Source organism: Geotrypetes seraphini, chromosome 1 (genome assembly GCF_902459505.1).
Source record: "Geotrypetes seraphini chromosome 1, aGeoSer1.1, whole genome shotgun sequence".
NCBI lineage: Eukaryota > Metazoa > Chordata > Amphibia > Gymnophiona > Dermophiidae > Geotrypetes > Geotrypetes seraphini.
Window position 1 is genome coordinate 354,340,708 of NC_047084.1, and position 15,819 is coordinate 354,356,526.

The window sequence follows — 15,819 nt, forward strand, 5'->3', positions numbered from 1 at the left end:
GACCATTTAGCCAACATTCCATGCTTGGGAGAAGAACTTTTTGGTGATAGAATAGAGGCTGCTACTCAAAAGCTGACTCAGCATGAGCAGAATTGGAACTATTTGAATAGATCAAACACTAAGAATCAATAATCTAAGTCTGCTCCAAAACCAGCTTCTTATTCTTACAAGAGATGAAACCCTGCAACATACCTCTTCTTCCAAACTGCCACCACAGAAGAGACAAATCAACAGCGACCTCAAAAGACCCAGACTTCGGCTCCTTAAAAGCCATCTCAGACTTTTTGACGTGCTACTAGGGAGCATGGCCAACTTATCTCCCTCTCAGCTTGTTCCCTAACCTATTGGAGGTCTACAATTATATTATCGACATTGGGCTCTCATCAAAAAGACTCGTGGGTCCTTAAGGTTATCAGGGAGGGTTACTCACTCCATTTAGTAACAATACTTCCAAAGGAAAGGAAGGAGATAATGATGGAAGGGGAAAGAAAGGGCAGATATAGGGGGTAAACTGTATAGAAAGAGGGCAGAGTTCATGAAAGACTGGGAATAAAGGGAAGTAAAATAGGAGAGTGAGGGTGAGGGAAAGAAATGGAAAACTGACAGTAGACCGTAAAAATGAGGAAACTTGAAGACTAGATAGTAAGAATGAGTTAAATCTAGACAGAGGTAGAAAAATGAATTGAAGAAAGCCGAAAGGAAAAGAAGAAATGAAAAATCCTGGAAAGAGACTTGAGAAAGAGGATATCATCTTCCACTTCGACATGTCCCGTGAGGTACTTAAATGTTTCGATCATGTCTCCCCTCTCCCTACGTTCCTCGAGAGTGTAGAGCTGCAATTTGTTCAGTCTCTCTTCGTATGAGAGACCCTTGAGCCTCGAGATCATCCTGGTGGCCGTCCGCTGAATCGATTCAATTCTGCGCACATCTTTACTGTAATGTGGCCTCCAGAATTTCACACAGTACTCCAGATGAGGTCTCACCATGGCCCTGTACAACGGCATTATGACTTCAGGCTTTCAGCTGACGAAACTTCTATTGATACAACCCAATATCTGCCTTGCCTTAGATGAAGCCTTCTCCACTTGATTGGCAGTTTTCATGTCTGCACTGATGATTACTCCTAAATCTCATTCTGCTGAAGTCCTAGTTAAAGTTTCTCCGTTCAAGAAGTACGTGCTGCATGGATTTCCGCTTCCGAGGTGCATGACCTTACATTTCTTAGCATTGAAGCCTAGCTGCCAGGTTGAGGACCAACTTTCCAATGTAAGCAGGTCCTGCGCCATATAATTCTGTAAACTGCATTCACTTACTATATTACATAGTTTGGCGTCATCGGCGAATAGTGTTATTTTACCTTGAAGCCCTTGAGTCAGATCCCCTATGAATATGTTGAAAAGGAGTGGACCCAGGACTGAGCCCTGCACCACTCCACTGGTCACCTCCGATGTTTTAGAGAGGGTACCATTAACCACCACCCTCTGAAGTCTGCCACTCAGCCAATCATTGACCCATGCAGTTAGTGTCTCTCCCATCCCCATCGATTCCATATTGCTTAGCAGCCTGCGGTGTGGGACACTGTCAAAAGCTTTACTGAAGTCCAGGTACACGACGTCCAAAGACTCTCCCAAGTTCAACTTTCTTGTTACCCAGTCAAAGAAGCTGATGAGATTGGATTGGCAGGACCTACCCTTGGTGAATCCATGCTGACTGGGATCCCGAAGATTCCCTTCATTCAAGATCGTGTCCAATTTGCTTTTAATTAGTGTTTCCATGAGTTTGCACACTATTGATGTGAGACTCACCGGTCTATAATTCGCAGCCTCTGCCCTGCAACCCTTTTTATGCAGAGGAACGACATTAGCTAATTTCCAGTCCAGGGGAACTTTCCCCTTACTTAGGGAGAGATTAAATAGCTCAGCCAACGATTTCGCCAGGACATCGCTCAATTCTCTGAGCACTCTTGGGTGCAAATTGTCTGGTCCCATGGCTTTGTTCACCTTGAGTCTTGCCAGTTCACTGTAAACTTCACCTGGTGTGAACTCAAAATTCTGAAACGGGTCTTCTGTGCTTTGTGTTGCCTTCAACTGCGGACCGTGTCCTGGTGCCTCACAGGTGAAGACTGAGCAGAAGTATTCATTCAGTAGTTCGGCTTTATCGGAATCTGCTTCCACGTAACTTCTGTCCGGTCTTCTAAGACGTACTATTCCGCCTGTGTTCCTTTTTCTGTCACTAATATACCTGAAGAAGGATTTATCCCCCTTTTTAATGTTTTTTGCCAGAATTTCTTCCACTCGAAGTTTTGCCTCCCTAACTGCCATTTTGACCGCTGTAGACCTGGTCCTATATTCTACCTTTGCCTCTCTTTTCTCCATGCGCTTGTAGGAGAGAAATGCTTTTTTCTTCTCCTTAATGAGATGCGATATCTCCGCGGTGAACCATTGGGGGTTTATTGTTTCTTTGTCGTTTATTTACTGATTTTATGAAGCATCTAGTTGCTTCATGTATGGTTGATTTTAGTGTTAACCAATTAGCTTCTACATCATCGGTCTCCGCTTGGTCCTGCAGCGTCCGATGGACGAAATCTCCCATGCGTGCGAAGTCTGTGCCCCGGAAATTGAGTACCTTTGTTTTCGTGTTTGATCTAGGGAAGCCTTTCCTAAGATTGAACCATACTATGTTGTGGTCGCTGGAGGCTAGCGTATCTCCTACTGAGACCTCTGAGATGCTTTCCCCGTTGGTGAATACCAGGTCGAGGATCGCCTGGGCCCTAGTGGGCTCCGTTACCATTTGTTTGAGACGTGCTCCCTTTATGGAGGTTAAGAGCCTCCTGCTACCGCTGGTTGTCGCTGAAAATGAGTTCCAGTCTGCATCAGGCATATTGAAGTCCCCTAGCAGTACAGCTTCTCCTCGTAGAGTGATATTCTCTGTCTTCCAGTTGTCTTGGGGGTCTGTATACCACACCTAGATACAGGCATTTTTCTCTGCCTCTTGCCAGGTTTACCCAGAGGGACTCCCCGGTGTACTTGACATCTGTGATCCTGGTGGTTTTAATGTCCTCTTTAATGTATAGAGCTACCCCCCTCCTAACCTGCCCTCTCTGTCCTGACGAAGTAGATTGTAGCCCGGTATAGCCATATCCCACCCATTTGAGTCCGTGAACCAAGTTTCAGATATTGCCACCACATCTAGGTCAGCATTCCTTATTTCAGCCTCCAATTCTAGAATTTTGTTACCTAAACTGTGTGCATTGACATACATGGCCCTCCATATCTTGTGTTTGCTAAGTCCCTGTGAGGCGTATCCTACCCGAGTCGCTGTGACTCCTAAAGAACTGTTTGCAATGTGGGTACTTACCTTGGACATGGAAGCGGAGTTTCGACTCACTACATCAGGATAATTCCTTTCTGCACTAATATGTGAATGGGTACCCTCCCCCGACTTACCTAGTTTAAAGCCCTGTGAAGCAGGTGGGCTAGTCGGTGTCCGAAGACGTTCTTACCCCTACTGGTCAGATGGAGTCCGTCTGGTCCCTGAAGTCCTTGTAGCGCTTCCCCATGGTTCAGGAATCCGAAGTTCATATCCCGGCACCATCCCTATAGCCACTCGTTCGTCCTCTGGATACGTTCATCTCTGGCTCTTCCCTTGCCTCTAACTGGGAGGATCGATGAGAAAACCACCTGCGCTCCTGTCCGCTTCAGCCTCTCACCCAGTGCTCCAAAGTCTCTGGTGATGGTCTCCGGTGTGTTCCTGGCAGTGTCGTTGGTTCCTATGTGGACAAGAAGCATAGGAAAGTGGTCTCGGGGCGTGAGTAGTCTATCCAGACTGGCGGTGACATCTCATATCCTGGCTCCAGGCAGACAGCAGACCTCCCTAGATTGCATATCCGGTCTGCAAATTGGTCCCTCGGTGCCCCTCAGCATGGAATCCCCGATGACTATTACTCTGCGCTTCTTTGGGGGGAGCCGGTCAGTTGTCCCTGGAGATGGAGCTGTGTGTGATACCCTTGATTATAAAGGTTAATAAATAGAATTAAGATGCTATCTTTTTTCATTGACATTTTTGACCAACTGTCAAGAGACCAAAATTACCTTTCTCAGTTCAGGAGAACTTATTGTTTTGACTGGGGAAGGAGGTGGTGTCCTCTGAGAGCCAACTGAAAAAATGTTTTTAAATCCTTTCAATAAAATATCATCTTATTTTCTATTTTTTAAAATTTATATTTGTAGTTTCTTAATTTACAATGTGTATAATACCATCAGGGTAATGAAATGGAAAATATTTGCTTATATGAACTCGGTCCTTAGAGGGAACATTGGTACCATGATGTCCTTTTGCAGTAGTATGAATCTGAGCACAGGAGAATGTTGAAATAGATGTCTGCGGCAAAGTTTTATCCAATGAATGATCTGCTTCATTAAGTTAAGAGAGATGTTCATTTAGTGGATCCTTTGTGTACTTAGCTTTTCAGCTGTAGTTCTAGAGGCTACATAAGTCATTATGCATGGCTCATGGCATTCCTGTATTTCATAGACCACTAAATTTTTCTTTTTTTTCATTTGTAGCTTACAAATGATGAGGAAATACATAACATTGGCACGTCCTTGACATTTGGCTTTGGCACATTAACCTGCTGGATTCAGTCTGCTTTGACTCTCAGAGTAAATATCAAAAATGAAGGAAGAAAAGTTGGAATACTCAGGGTTATTTTGGCGGCTACTATAACCCTTTGTGTGATCCTCTGTATCCTTTCTGCCTTATGCTTAAAGAAAGTTAAAATATTGGATGATTTGGTAATCCACTTAAAGGGGATTCAAAGACCAACATCAGGGTTGGGAGATGTGGTACTTTCCTGATGGTGCCATGTTCATCTTTGGCATAATTGCACTCTCCCTCTCTGTTTGGGATGGTAACTCATTTTATATAGGATATTAAAGGATTTTTTCTTATTTTTCAATATTATTGTTCTTTCACTGTCCCATCTTCTTTACAAGTCCCTCTTAAAGCAGCCATTGTGTGAGAGAGAGTGGCATAGGAAATACAAAGAGAGATGAACTAAGAATAGACTGTTTCTTTTAAATTGGTTCTGAGTTAGGACAAATTGCTTCTCTTTTTCTTTTCTTTTCTTTTTTGTTTTGTTTTATTTTAATTATCTATGAGCCAAGAAAATAGACAGTGTGATCTAGGTTTCCGCCCCTCTCTTGTTGAGGTGCTTTTAAAGTGCTAGAGGCATGATAATACAGGCAGAGAAGATGACCATGTTAGAATGATTGAGTGAAAGGTGACAATGAGTGATGGTAAATAGAGCTCACCGTAAGAAAAGGGATGTTTCTGGTGGTGTGTTACAGGGATTGATCCTTGGTCCAGTTCTTTTCATTATTTTTTGTAAGTGATATTGCAGAAGGGCTGTCAGTAAAGATTTGCCTCTTTGTGAATGACACCAAAATCTGCAACAGGGTAGACACCCTGGAGGGTATAGAAAACATGAGGGAGAATCTAACAAAGCTTAAGAAATTAGTCTAGAGTTTGTCAACTAAGCACTAATGCAAAAAAAAAAAAAAAAAAAATGCAGGATCATGCATTTGGGCTGCAAATACCGTACTCAAGAAGTGGTACAGTATAGTGAGTGAAGTTTTACATTACATTACATTGCGGTTCAAGGCGGATTACATAAGATTTATCAGGAGGTTATAAGAATTGTAACTTTACATAAGAATTGTCATAGGAATTACATAGGAGTTACGTAAGAATTGTCGGGAACTGGAGGTGATACATATTGGGTAATTAGAAACATTTTAGATTTGAAAGGGGTAGATGGTGTGGTAGGTGGAGATTGGGAAGGAACTGGTCATGTTAAATAGGTTTTATGTATTTTTTCTGAAGAGCAGGGTTTTAGTTTCTTTTTTGCATGAAGTTTTGTGCATGAAAGAAGAGTGGTATCTGGGACGATCATAACTGATGATCTTAATGTGGTCAATCAGATAGATAAGGTGTTGGTATACACCACAAATATGCTCAGATGAATAGGGAGAGGAATGGCCAGCAGGAAAAATGAGGTGATTAGTGCCTCTATTTAACTCTGTTGGGACCTCATTTAGAATGCTGTATACAATTTCAGAGAGCCTTCAAAAGGATATAAATCAAATAACAGCTTCTATAATAGTCATTAGTCTTTGACATAAAATATATGGAGACAGAATTAAACATCTAAATAGTCATACTTTGGAAGAAAGGCAGGAGAGGGGCAATGTGATAGAGACATTAAAATACCTCCATGACATAAATGCACAGGAGGTGGACCTTTTTGAATTGAAAGGACAGGGCTGGCCCTAGGAAAGGAAATTCTAGAACAGTGTCCTGCAAACTTTTTGGTGTCGCAGCACACTAAACATAACATAACATCATACTTATAAACCGCATAACCGTAAGTTCAATGCGGTGAACAAAAGATTAAAAATAACATAACCTAAGGATGATTTAAATTAGTTCGCTAAATATTTTTTAAAAAGATGAGTTTTCAATTGAGTTCTAAAGTGCTTGTAAGAGAGTAAGCACTATGCAACAGTGGCCTAAATTCCCTGTCATAGAAAGCAGCCTGAAATGCTAAAAGGTTTTTGGAAGTGCGCAGATGTCGACGTGTGTGATGTCATCACGTTGACATCAGTGTATTTGCGGGGGCCCTCCGGCTGTGACCCTGAACCTGTCACTTCGTCGGTGGGGGATCCTGGAGGAGGGGAGGTGTGGGGAGAGAAGTAGAGTCATCGGTGCCATCTGACTTCCTACAGGGACATACCTCTCGCTGCGAGAGGCACGTCCTGTAAGCAGTCAGCCGGCGCCTCTCCTCCTTACCGGCGTCTTGTGTCACGCAGTTTGCAATACAGTGCTCTAGAATGATGGGTCAAAGGATGAAGGTGAAGAGAGAATATTCTTTACAGATAGTGGTGAATGCAGATAGAGTGGTGAAGTAGACGAAGAAAGCACAGTTACTTACCGTAACAGGTGTTATCCAGGGACAGCAGGCAGATATTCTTAACGTATGGGTGACGTCACCGACGGAGCCCCGGTACGGACACTTTTAACTAGAAAGTTCTAGTTGACCGCACCGCGCATGCGCGGGTGCCTTCCCGCTCGACGGAGGAGAGCGTGGTCCCCAGTTAAGATAAGCCAGCTAAGAAGCCAACCCGGGGAGGAGGGTGGGTCCTAAGAATATCTGCCTGCTGTCCCTGGATAACACCTGTTACGGTAAGTAACTGTGCTTTATCCCAGGACAAGCAGGCAGCATATTCTTAACGTATGGGTGACCTCCAAACTAACAGAGAGGGAGGAGGGATGGTTGGCCATTAGGAGAATAAATTTTGTAACACAGATTGGCCGAAGTGTCCATCCCGTCTGGAGAAGGTATCCAGACAGTAGTGAGTAGTGAACGTGTGAACTGAGGAACAAGTGGCAGCCTTGCAGATTTCCTCGATGGGCGTGGAACGGAGGAAAGCCACAGAAGCAGCCATAGCTCTGACCCTGTGGGCCGTGACAGCACCTTCCAGTGAGAGACCGGCCCGAGCATAACAGAACGCAATGCAGGCAGCAAGCCAGTTGGAAAGCGTTCGTTTAGAGACAGGGCGACCTAGACGGTTAGGGTCGAAGGACAGAAAGAGCCGAGATGAAGAGCGGTGAGCCCTGGTACGGTCAAGGTAGTATGCAAGGGCACGCTTACAGTCCAGCGTGTGCAACGCCTGTTCCCCAGGATGAGAATGGGGCTTAGGGAAAAAGACAGGCAACACAATGGACTGGTTGAGGTGGAAGTCCGAGACCACCTTGGGAAGGAATTTAGGATGGGTACGCAGAACCACCTTGTCATGGTGAAAAACAGTGAAAGGAGGGTCGGCAACCAGTGCATGCATCTCACTAACCCTCCTGGCAGAGGTGATGGCAATGAGGAAAAGCACCTTCCATGTTAGAAGTTTGAGCGAAGTTGTGGCAAAAGGCTCAAAAGGAGGTTTCATGAGAGCTGATAAAACCACATTCAGGTCCCAGACGACAGGAGGAGGCTTCAGAGGTGGTTTGACATTGAAGAGGCCTCTCATGAACCGGGAAACCAAAGGATGAGCCGTAAGCGGTTTTCCGAGGATAGGCTCATGAAACGCAGTGATGGCACTGAGGTGGACTCTGATTGAGGTAGACTTGAGGCCAGCGTCGGAGAGAGAGAGCAAATAGTCCAATACAGTTTCCACCGCCAATGAGGTGGGATCGTGATGACGCAGGAGACACCAAGAGGAGAACCTGGTCCACTTCTGATGGTAACATTGGAGGGTGGCCGGTTTCCTAGATGCATCCAAAATGCGACGGACGGGCTGAGACAGATTCTCTGAAGAGGTTAGCCCGAGAGAAACCAAGCTGTCAGGTGGAGCGAAGACAGATTGGGATGTAGTAGAGACTGATGCTGCTGCGTAAGTAGAGTAGGAAACACAGGAAGAGGAATGGGCTCCCTTGAGCTGAGCTGAAGCAGGAGGGAGAACCAGTGTTGGCGAGGCCACCGAGGGGCGATGAGAATCATGGTGGCCCTGTCCCTGCGGAGTTTGGATAATGTCCGCAACATCAGAGGTAGAGGAGGAAAGGCATAGAGGAACCGATCCGTCCAGTCGAGCAGGAATGCGTCTGGGGTCAGACGATGAGGAGAGAAGAGTCTGGAACAGAACTGGGGCAGCTGATGGTTGTGAGGGGCTGCAAAGAGGTCCACCTGTGGAGTGCCCCAGCGAGCAAAGATGGAGTGGAGTGTGGGAGGGTCCAGAGTCCACTCGTGGGGTTGAAGGATGCGGCTGAGATTGTCGGCCAGGGAGTTCTGTTCGCCCTGGATGTATACAGCCTTGAGGAAGAGACTGTGGGTCGTGGCCCAGGTCCATATTCGGAGGGCCTCCTGACAGAGGAGGGGGTATCCGGTGCCGCCTTGCTTGTTTATGTAGTACATGGCGACTTGATTGTCTGTGCACAAGAGAAGAACCTGAGGGTAGAGAAGGTGCTGGAAGGCCTTGAGAGCATAGAACATGGCTCTGAGTTCCAGGAAATTGATGTGATGTTGACGCTCCTGAGGGGTCCAGAGTCCCTGGGTGCGTAGATCTCCCAGGTGAGCTCCCCACGCATAGGGGGAGGCATCCGTGGTTATGATCATGGAGTGAGGGGGGTAGATGAAAGAGTAGACCCCTGGAAAAATTTGAGGAGTTCAACCACCAGTGAAGAGATCGCTGAAGAGACGATGTCACAGAGATGGGATGAGAAAGAAGATCCGTGGTCTGTGACCATTGATTGGCAAGAGTCCATTGAGGTGTCCTGAGGTGGAGTCGCGCCAGAGGAAGCACATGGACCGTCGAGGCCATGTGGCCCAGGAGGACCATCATCTGCCGAGCTGGGACGGAGTGATGAAGGAGCACCTGACGACAGAGATGGAGCAGGGTCCGTTGTCGGTCGGCGGGAAGAAACGCCCTCATCAGAGTGGTGTCCAGAACTGCTCCAATGAATTGAAGTCGCTGTGTGGGAAGTAGGTGCGACTTGGGGTAGTTGATCTCGAACCCCAGTAGATGGAGGAGCGAGATGGTGTGATGAGTGGCTTGTAGCACAAGCGGAGATGTAGGCACTTTCACCAACCAATCATCCAAGTAGGGGAACACCTGGAGGTCGTGAGACCTGAGGAAGGCCGCCACCACAATAAGGCACTTGGTGAACACCCTGGGTGATGATGCGAGGCCAAAGGGTAGCATTTTGTACTGATAGTGACGGTGCTGTATCTGAAACCGTAGGTAGCGACGTGAAGTCGGATTGATTGGGATGTGAGTGTAGGCCTCTTTGAGGTCCAGGGAACATAGCCAGTCGTGTTGAGAGAGAAGAGGGTAAAGCGTGGCAAGGGAGAGCATTCTGAACTTGTCCTTGACCAGACACTTGTTGAGGTCCCTGAGATCGAGGATGGGACGGAGGTCTCCTGTCTTCTTGGGAACCAGGAAGTAGCGGGAGTAGAATCCCTGACCCCTTTGGTCCGGAGGCACCTCTTCGATGGCATTGAGAAGAAGGAGGGATTGGACCTCCCTCAGGAGGAGGGGGGTTTGGGAGGAGTGAGAAGCAGACTCTACGGGAGGATTGTCTGGTGGAAGAGTCTGGAAGTTGAGAGAGTAGCCGTGGCGAATGATGTTGAGGACCCATTGGTCTGATGTGATGACCTCCCAACGGCTGAGGAAGAGTTGGAGGCGACCTCCGATAGGCTGAGGAAGAGGCAATGATGGTGGGAGACTGGCTATGCCCTGGAGGAAAAAGTCAAAAGGGCTGAGAAGGTTTTGACGGAGGAAAAGGCTTGGCAGGTTGGTGAGACTGTGAGCGAGCCTGAGTTTGATGCTGTTGACGAGGTCGGCGAGGCTGCTGTTGAGGCGGGATGAGAGGTCTGGCCGAGAACCTGCGTTGGTAGGAAGACTGCTGTCTGTAGGGGCGAGCAGGCGGGGTCTTCTTTTTAGGCTTCACCAGGGTGTCCCACCTGGTCTCGTGAGCCGAGAGTTTTTGGGTTGTTGAGTCCAGGGACTCCCCGAAGAGTTCATCACCAAGACAAGGTGCATTAGCCAGGCAGTCTTGGTGGTTAATGTCGAGGTCAGAAACTCTCAACCAGGCCAGACGCCGCATGGCAACAGCCATGGCAGACGCTCAAGAGGTCAGCTCAAATGAGTCATAAATGGAGCGCACCATGAATTTCTGGAGTTGGAGCAGGCTGGAAATTTGTTGTTGAAAAAGAGGCACCTTACGTTCAGGGATGTATTTTTGTAAGGCGGAGAGTTGTTGCACCAGATGCTTCATGTAGAAGGAGAAGTGAAAGGTGTAATTATTTGCCCTGTTGGCCAGCATTGCATTCTGGAAAAGGCGCTTGACAAACTTATCCATAGTTTTTCCCTCTCTGCCAGGAGGGGTGGAGGCATAGACACTGGAGCCCTGAGTTTTCTTTAAGGTGGACTCCACCAGGAGAGATTCATGGGGCAATTGAGGCTTGTCAAACTCGGGGATGGGAATGACCCGATACAAGCTATCCAATTTGCGAGGGGCCCCCGGGACAGTGAGGGGGTTCTCCCAGTTCTTATAAAAAGTTTCCCGTAGGATGTCATGTACGGGTAACTTGAGGAATTCCTTAGGAGGTTGCTCAAAGTCTAAGGCATCGAGAAAGGCCTGTGACTTTTTAGAGTCGGACTCTTAAGGGAATGGAAAGAGCAGCAGACATCTCCCTAAGGAATTTGGTGAACGAGGACTGTTCAGGTTTTGAGACGGTATCAGTCACTGAAGGTTTCTCGTCCGTGGAGGAAGCGTCTTCCTCGGTACCGTGTGGGGATTCTTCCCATAAGTCTGGGTCCCTGATGTCGGGGTGCGCACGGCGGGACATCGGTGTGGAGGGCTCTGCATGGCGGGTTTTGGAGAGAGACTTGCCCGGACCGAGGCGGTACCGGGTGAGGAAGACCGGTGCCGTACCTGGTACCGAGGAGGATCGGCATCAGAGCGGGTCGGTACCGTAGGTTGGGAAAGATGTGGCTCAGCCGAGAGGACCGGCGTGGAAGTGTTGAGCGGTACCGAGGGGGTCGACACCGATGGAACGGTGCGAGGCTCGGACCGGTCCCGTACCGAAAGGTGCGGTTGCCAGCAACGCCGGCAACAGTTGTTGGAGCTGTTGTTGCAGCTGCTCCTGTAACTGTGTTTGGAGTATTGCCGTGATGCGGTCATTCAGGGGAGGCACCGGTACCGCTTTTTTCTTCGGTACCATAGGTGCCGCTCTACGCTCCGGCGATGAGGAGGCCGATGACGAGGCACTCACCGATATCGGAGCGGAGCGTTTGCGGGGTCGATGCGGTGCCGGGGTTGCCGGTGTCGCAACCGTGGCAGGAGGGCGCTCAAGGGAAGTGGAAGGCTTCTTAGCCGGCTTACCTGGGGCCAGCGACCCCAAAGAAGGATCCGGTGGAGTCGAAGTAGTCGGTGTCGACTTTTGCGGTGCCGTCGACGTCACGGCAGATTCCATGGCAGATCCGGTACCAAATAGAATATTTTGCTGGATCTGCCTATTTTTTAAGGTGCGCTTTTTAAGCGTAGCACAGCGGGTGCAGGTGTCCGCCTGATGCTCTGGACCCAAGCACTGCAGGCACCAATTGTGCCGGTCGGTAAGAGAGATCGGGCGTGCACACCGCTGGCACTTCTTAAAGCCGGTTGAGGGGGCATGAAGGGAAACACGGCCTCCGCAAAATCAAAGTCGGAGGCCTGTATGGTGGCAACAGGCCGCGCCGGGGCCGGCCTGAAAAATAAAGAAAATCCGACGATTTTTTTTTTTTTTGAAAATAAAAGGGAAAGTAACCCGAAGGGAAAAAAGAGAAAAACAACGAAAAATTACGCGAGCGGGAAGGCAGGAATTGATTTTTCAACGGCCGTTGAAAACACATGCGTCTTCTTCGCTCCGCGGAAACGAAGAAACTGGGGACCACGCTCTCCTCCGTCGAGCGGGAAGGCACCCGCGCATGCGCGGTGCGGTCAACTGGAACTTTCTAGTTAAAAGTGTCCGTACCGGGGCTCCGTCGGTGACGTCACCCATACGTTAAGAATATGCTGCCTGCTTGTCCTGGGATAATGCCTGAGACAAGAAGATATCTGAGGGGAGAAGAAGGGATTTAGAGCTGAGCAGTTTGTGTGGATAGACTGTTGCATCTTTATCTGCCATCATTTTCTATATTTCTTTGATGAGAAATATGGTTTCTAGCACAGGAGGCGAGACTTTTGTTTGAAAGGGAAGCTCTATAAGAGGGCATAGGATGAAGGTGAAAGAGAACAGACTCGGAACTAATGTGAGGAAGTACTTCTTCACAGAAAGGTTAGTAAATTTGTGGAATGGGCCTCTGTGGAATTGGTGGACACGAAGACCGTAAAGGAGAGGAAGGGGATAGTAGATGGCTTGCTTGGTTGGACTGGATAGATAGGCCATATATGGTCTTTGCCTTGATTTTCTGTGTATATTTCTATGTAACTGGCTTTATGACGGGGTAAGCCTATTTTAGTTTTAACAACTAGCATCTATGGACTTGCAGTCCTAATTTTGTTAGAGAAAATGGATTTTTCTGCTTGATACTCTGGTTTGTTTTCTGATTGAATTTTTTTTTTTTCTTTGCCTTTTGTTAGTGATATATTTTCCTGGCTACACATTCAGTGCAGCAGAGTACTAACTGACTAACTTTCTTTGAGGCCAGAGATGAGCAAGCTGTGACCTACAGAACCAAGAGCCTGTCACTTCCATTGTACCTCTAAGCCTAGGGATACCTCTCCTTCCTTTACCCATACTAGGCCCCTAGTTTGGCTTTCAAATCCAAAAATATGCTTACCCTTAACTTGGCAGGATCAGCCCTACCATTGAGTGACTTATTTTTCAGCTCCTACTGACTTATACAAATAAGAACCTGCAGTGAGTCTTTTCACATTGGCCTGTGAGGGATGAAAGATTGAGGGGAGATGAGGTGCTTTTAGCCTTATGACACTGTTAGTTCTTTACAGCTGTAGGATCTAAGATCTGATTGGTGCTATGAAGGCATTTTACTAGCCCAAAAATCTTGACGCCTGGCAATGAAGGGAAAAGTTATGAATTTGTGAAAATTCTGCATCTCATTTCCACACCAAAAAGTGTATGCAATTAAGCAGTTGAAAAAGTTGTGTTGACCTCTTAAATCTACTGCCAGACCTCCACTGGCCCCTATGCTGTTAACAATGCTTTAAAAATAATTATTTCTAACATCATTATAGAACAGAAACAATGCTGCTGGTATAAATGCAGTAATAGTATATGCAACTGTCACTGTCCTTATCTCACTGTGTTTTCTCTTAACTCCTTCACCTCAGATTTTATCCTGATGTCACAGGACATCCACATGTATGCAGCCCGGATCCAGTGGACCCTGGTCATGTGCTTCCTCTTCTATTTTGGCACACTTGCTGTGGAGTTCAGACATTATCGATTTGAGATTGTGTGCACAGAGTTCCAAGAGACCTTCCTCAGTTTCTCAGAGAATCTGTCTGAAGCTTCAGAGTACCAAACAGATCAGGTGTAAGCTCACCAAGGGTGTGCCGGGGTGAGTGGGTAGAGGGACAGGAATGTTCTCTCATTTTTCAAAAGGTGCAGAACATTCACACACTCTTGCATGTAGCTTTATGCTATGCGTTTCACTGACTCGTCTTCCTACACAGTCTTGTGTGTGCACTGCCAAAGGACTTTGACAGTTTGATGTCTAGAGCTACTGAAAGCACAAGCATCTATGTGACCAAGACTTGGCAAGTTGCCAATTAACAGAAAGAGCATCTTCAGTGTATAGTAAGCAAATTTGGTGTGTGTTAGATATTGTACTCGCCTTCATTTTATTAACCTCATTTGGTAGGCCAAATTAATGATCAAATTGGGAAGAGGAGGATGGTGTTCCACTGTTTAGGGAAGCAACTTGTGGAAGACTGGCTAAGTAACTATGGGCTCCTTTTACTAAGGTGCGCTAGCGTTTTTAGTGCGCGCTAACCATGCGCTAAACGAGAAATACTAACGCAAGCTTACTTTCCACCTAAATCGACACAGATATTTATAGAATTACCCCCAACTGTATAACTTGTTCATCCAAATGGCCTGCAGATATTGCATATATAACTTGAAATGTTTATAACACTGATGTAAATGTAGGTGTTTAAAGTTTTATAAATGGATGTTCAGCAGTACTCCCTAAATGGACAACATTACTGAATCTACATAAGATTTGAAATCATCTGAATTAAAATATCTCAAATTATATGTTGGCTGCTCTGCTGAATACCACCTCTGGACTTTTCAGGAAAAAACTTGAAAAAAATAATCAGGAAGAATACTGCGATCAAGTCTCTTGAGCTACAGCATTGCTCATTTATTTATATTATTATAAGGCAGACATTTTTATTTTGGTAATCAGCACTGAAATGGAAAATAACTGAAATGACTAGAAATTTTAGTGCAACACTTGTCAACAACTGGACCTATTTTTAAAAGGCATTATTTCCACAAAATATGGAGTTGGACTGAGAGAGTATGTGAGGTGCTCCATAGCACTGGTGCCTGTGTATTTTCATATGGCTTCCACAGCATGAGGCACTGCTTGTCAGATAGAATGGTGTCTTTGCAGCCAGGCATAATGATGAAATCTGGAAATGCAGGATCTGATCAATTATGCATTTCAGAGAATCGGGTTCTGTAGTCTATATACTGACTTAAAAAATAGCACTGCCTATATTTCATAGTATTTTGAAAGCCTTCAAAGAAATGAAAAAGCATTTGATGTACAAGGCACTATCGATAAAGCAAAAATAAAGCATAGAGAGGCTGAATTAGCTTTGTAGTAGGGGTGTCGGAGACATAGAAGGTGATCTTTGGTGACACTATGAAAGTCTAGAAGGAGCATGCTGTAGTTAAGGGGGCATAAAGGAGTACCAGGCTTTTCTGGGATTGTTTTTCTCTTCTTTCGCTACCTCCAAATTTCTGATCAAACTGTACCTATAATGCTGCATCTACCAGTTTCCTTTATAGAGAAAGGTTTTTGGGTGCACTCCATATTAGGCAGCAAAGAGACTATGCCAATAAAAAGGCAATCAAATTAATCACTTTTGCACAATTCATGTTGGAAAAGATCCAAGAATACTTCACTTTATTCAGATGGTTTAAATTAAATATCACCCTTAAAGACCTTATCTTAAATTGCTTGGTCCCAGATCCTCAGAGACAACACACTAGGCTCAAACTTTTCATATACCTAGTGATTAACATGTCTC

At 46.2% G+C, this 15,819-nt stretch overlaps 1 protein-coding gene across 3 annotated transcripts in view; it reads left to right on the top strand.

Annotated features, from left to right (window-relative positions):
* The window catches only part of TMEM150C (transmembrane protein 150C), a 91,717-nt gene extending 76,907 nt beyond the window's left edge, over window positions 1-14,810 (top strand). For all 3 annotated transcript variants that reach the window (XM_033914458.1, XM_033914436.1, XM_033914447.1), the window contains 2 exons: window positions 4,566-4,743; window positions 13,882-14,810. In XM_033914458.1, coding sequence (XP_033770349.1) covers window positions 4,566-4,743; window positions 13,882-14,090 — 387 coding nt within the window. In that variant the 3' untranslated portion in view covers window positions 14,091-14,810. The remainder of the gene's footprint in view (window positions 1-4,565; window positions 4,744-13,881) is intronic.
* The last annotated feature ends 1,009 nt before the right edge of the window (window positions 14,811-15,819 follow it).